At 57.8% G+C, this 3,822-nt stretch overlaps 1 protein-coding gene across 1 annotated transcript; it reads right to left on the bottom strand.

Moving 5' to 3' along the window:
* Positions 1-17: 17 nt before the first annotated feature.
* LOC127752214 (peripheral plasma membrane protein CASK-like) lies at positions 18-2,181 on the bottom strand (the record flags this gene model as incomplete). Its single annotated transcript, XM_052276964.1, has 3 exons — positions 18-1,628; positions 1,724-1,888; positions 1,972-2,181. Coding segments are annotated over 3 exons (510 nt in total), but the record flags the coding sequence as incomplete, so codon positions are not given.
* Positions 2,182-3,822: the final 1,641 nt, after the last annotated feature.

Below are 3,822 nucleotides of genomic sequence, written 5' to 3'. Positions count from 1 at the left end.
CCCGCCCTTTCCAGCCGGCGACCCAACTTGATTTGCGCTGAGGTGCGAGCGGGCTAATCACCTCAGCCGCTGCAATCATAACGGCCAACCACCAGAGAGTACACGGCTCGCCAAGTAAACAAATCAAAATACCAAAAAGGAAAACCACGGTATTGACTGGTCAATTATTGTTTTTCAGTACATCCCGGGCTTTGCGCTGCAACAAACCCGTTGATCTACATTGGTTTAGTCCTCGTGCTTTCAATGCGGTTGCCTTGTCGATGGAGAAGGGAGTCGAGTGAGTCGGATACGTCGTGTTAGTCCAAACGTTTAGTCCATTCCTTCTTTCCATTCATGCAGTACGGCAGAATCTAAAGACGCCATGCAAAGAGTCCTAGGAGGAGAGAAAGACACAAGGTTAGCTCGCGCGCCGCCGGCCCCGGCCCGCTCACGACTCGGCCTCCAACTTCCTTTCGGCCCATAAAGAGAAATTGAAATAGGCCAGATGTCGCAAGCGGACCCAGTGCGCGGCGGCCAGCCACGCATAAACACACTTCAACATGACACAAACAATCATCTGCACATTCTCATAGAACCATTTGGATATTTGGATAAGGTCTCGTATTATATACTTCAGCAGTATTTGCAATGATACACCGAACACAACACAGTCACATGAGAAACCCCCACAGAGAAGCGAGAGAGAGAGCAAACACACATGTTAGAGACAGAACACCACGCTGCTCTCTCCAGGACACGAGGCTTGCTCCTCGAGGCGGGTCCATCTCCGGTCCCACCCGGAAGAAACGGTTCGTGAGTTCGCGGTACACGGCTGAGTAAATTTGCAACAACTTCCCAACAATCGTTAAACTTTGTTTTATAAAATTACTCACTCAATAGCGCATTTACGAACCGAGTTTTTGCGGGGCTAGCACACGGAGATGGTGCCTGAATGCACGGCCGCGTGCCGCAGGAGATGGCAGTGACCCAAAGGTTAGCACAAAATGATATGACATATGATACAAGCACATGGTACCACAAAATGAGCAAGAGATTTGTTTCAGATCCCCATGAAAGAACAACGCAATAGTTAGATCATGAAATAAGAACCAAAATGTTAATAACGGTACCATGCAGAGACCGCCCTCCTCCCGGCCTGCCGTCGCGGCCCCTAGTTTTGATTTAATATTCCCGCGCGGCGCGTGACAGTGCGCAGCAAAAGGAAGCGCTCCAATTCAATTAAAACCGCCATCTTGGGGTGCCACACTCAGCGAAAGATGGAGGGCAGAGACAGACAGAGTGAGAAAGAGGAAGACAAGAAACAGATGGAGGGGGAGAGAGGGGAAAAGTGGCTGAGAGAGAGAGAGTGAGAGGGTCGAGAGAAAGTTAGAGGAGTGAGAGAGAGAGAGAGAGAAACAGATAGAAGCAGGGTGATGTTGACACGGTTGGCACCGCGCTCGCCGCCTGCGGCAAAGACGCACCCCGGGAGGAGAGCGGTCGCAATCGAATCGAGATCAATCTTTATATTTGCCTGTCCCCGCCCCAACCCAGACCCAGAGCATTTGCGACGCGGACTGTACCTCGCAGGGAGGTGGTGCGCTGCGATACGATGGAACTATCTTGAACGTCACCGACCCGCGAGCTTCTCTCTGGAAAACAAGAGTGGCAGTTGGGAAATGAATTATCCAACTTCAACTAATAAGATGACACTAGTTAGTACACGAGAGGGGGCAGAACGACGCACCAAGATCTTCTGCAGCGTGCTGACAGACTGGTTGGCCACGGGCAGGCCGTTGATTTCTCGGATCTCGTCGCCGACGTGCAGCGTGGCCTGCCGGTGGATCATGCCCCCGTGCATGATCCTGGCCACGATGCACTTTCCATCCTCATTCATCTTGAGCGTGATACCCTGCGGCAGAGAGTCACACAATTACCACTCCGCAACAACATTGTCCACTCACTGCCAAAGAAACGACCGGGTCCGACACTCACCATAGGCTCGTCCGTGTTCTTCTGGAACTGCACGAGCCGGACCCTCGTGACGTTGTCCAGGGCCGGGTCGTCGCCGTCCTCGCCCTCCAGCTCATCGCCCTCGCCATTGAGGTAGGGCAGGTTCATGGGCGGCGGGGTGACCCGCACCGCATCCTCGCCGTACACCTCGTGCGCAGCCACATCGTGCGCCTGCAGCAGCGCCTGCGGACAGAGAGACAGAAGGGTGCGACGTCAGTAAAAGCCTTGGGCGTGGTCGTGGTGGTGAGCAGGGGGGCAGGCTGGCAGGCTGCTCCGGCTGTGCTCGGCGATGAGTGCCATTGAGTGCCTGAGTGCGCCCCAGCTTTGTGCAGGTCGTGTCGACGAGCGGCCCTCAGTGGGGGCTACTCTCGGTGGGTCCCTGCAGGGGTGGGGCGGCGACCCCACACACGCTGCACAGCACCTAGCGGCGCCCCTCCCAACCGACTGGCACGGCAAAGCAGCGGTGCACATCACCACCACGAAGCAGCATATGCAGCCTCGCCAGCCCTGCCGCCAGGATTGGCATAGAAATTCGGTCAAATAATATTGCACTTCGACTGCGAATTTTGCAGTCGTGTTTTGTAGTCGGAAGTGTCCCCAGTTGCATTAAGCTAAGCTCTAACCCTGCCTGCCGCGATCTCTGTCGGGAGGGACACTGGACAGGCAGATGGGCGGACGGCTTTGCCGACCGACAGACTATAGCGCCGCGTTTGAACAGAGGCTGCCGGGCATGACGGTCCGTCAATCCGACTGATTTAGCCAATTGCACCCGAGCTCCAGATAGCAGGACGCATCGGGGTGTTACGCCGCCGCCAGACCCGAGGGGGGCGGTCAGCGGCGCGGCAAGAGAGCAACCCCGGAATCGGACCACCACCGTCGGGGAGGAGGGTGGAGGAGGAGGAGGGGAGAGAACGAGTGAGCGCAGCGAGGGCACGCCAGGGAAAGGGGCCTTGTTCCGTTCCGGGCGGCCGCCAGATTGGAGGCGGCGACCTCAGAGAACAACACACCCGAGTTGGGTAGCGGCCGGGCCGCCTGGGCGGCCGGGGCAGCGCAGGGGGGCCAAACTTTAACGACAGTTTGGTTGTCGCGCGCGCCGGGGCGTTGCTGTGTGCCTCACAAAGTGATTAATTCACAAAACAGAGAGAGAGAGAGAGAGAGAGAGAGAGAGAGAGAGAGAGAGAGCGGCGGGTAGCGCCGGCCGGGACCCGGGGCTGTCCGACGGCCGGCTATGGCCTGACTTTTTAACAACGTTTGCAATTCCATGACGCGTAAAGGTGCAGCGGGGTGACAACAGAGGACGCCAGCACAGCACAGGCGGCGGCGGCCTTTGGGCGGACCGGACCTGCCAATTAAACTAGTTTACAGCGCTGCCGGACGAGACCTGGACCTCTCCGGCATGTGCGGTGAGGTCGGCAACAGGATGAGAGGGCTGCGACAAGTAGTGCACGGAGGGAGCCGAGCTGGACCGCCCAGCCTGCACCTCGCTCACACACTAGACGCACCCTCGACATGCACCTCGCTCACACCCGACACCAGACCCACACTCAGTGTGCGCGGTGTTACGTTCGCACCACCGCGTTCTCACCCCCCGCCGCAATCTCCTTTACACACGTGATTCAGCCGTGGGAGTCGGCTCCAGCGGCTCTAGGTGTGCTACCCGGGGCTCGAGGTGTGGCGAGGTAGGGCGGGGCGTGGCGCTCAGAGCCCGGGAAGGCCCCCGCGGCGCCACGCTCCCCGTTTGTTTGCAGGGAGGAGAGGATGCCAGCGCTGGCGAAATCATTCCATTCCAGGCCCCGCTTCCTATATTATAGGAGGGAGGGGGGAGGGGGAGGA

This window comes from Frankliniella occidentalis, unplaced genomic scaffold, assembly GCF_000697945.3.
Source record: "Frankliniella occidentalis isolate FOCC.00 unplaced genomic scaffold, Focc_3.1 Scaffold5195, whole genome shotgun sequence".
NCBI classification, from domain to species: Eukaryota; Metazoa; Arthropoda; class Insecta; order Thysanoptera; family Thripidae; genus Frankliniella; species Frankliniella occidentalis.
The sequence above is the reverse complement of the archived record's forward strand: the minus strand, read 5'-3'. Positions and strand labels throughout refer to the sequence as shown.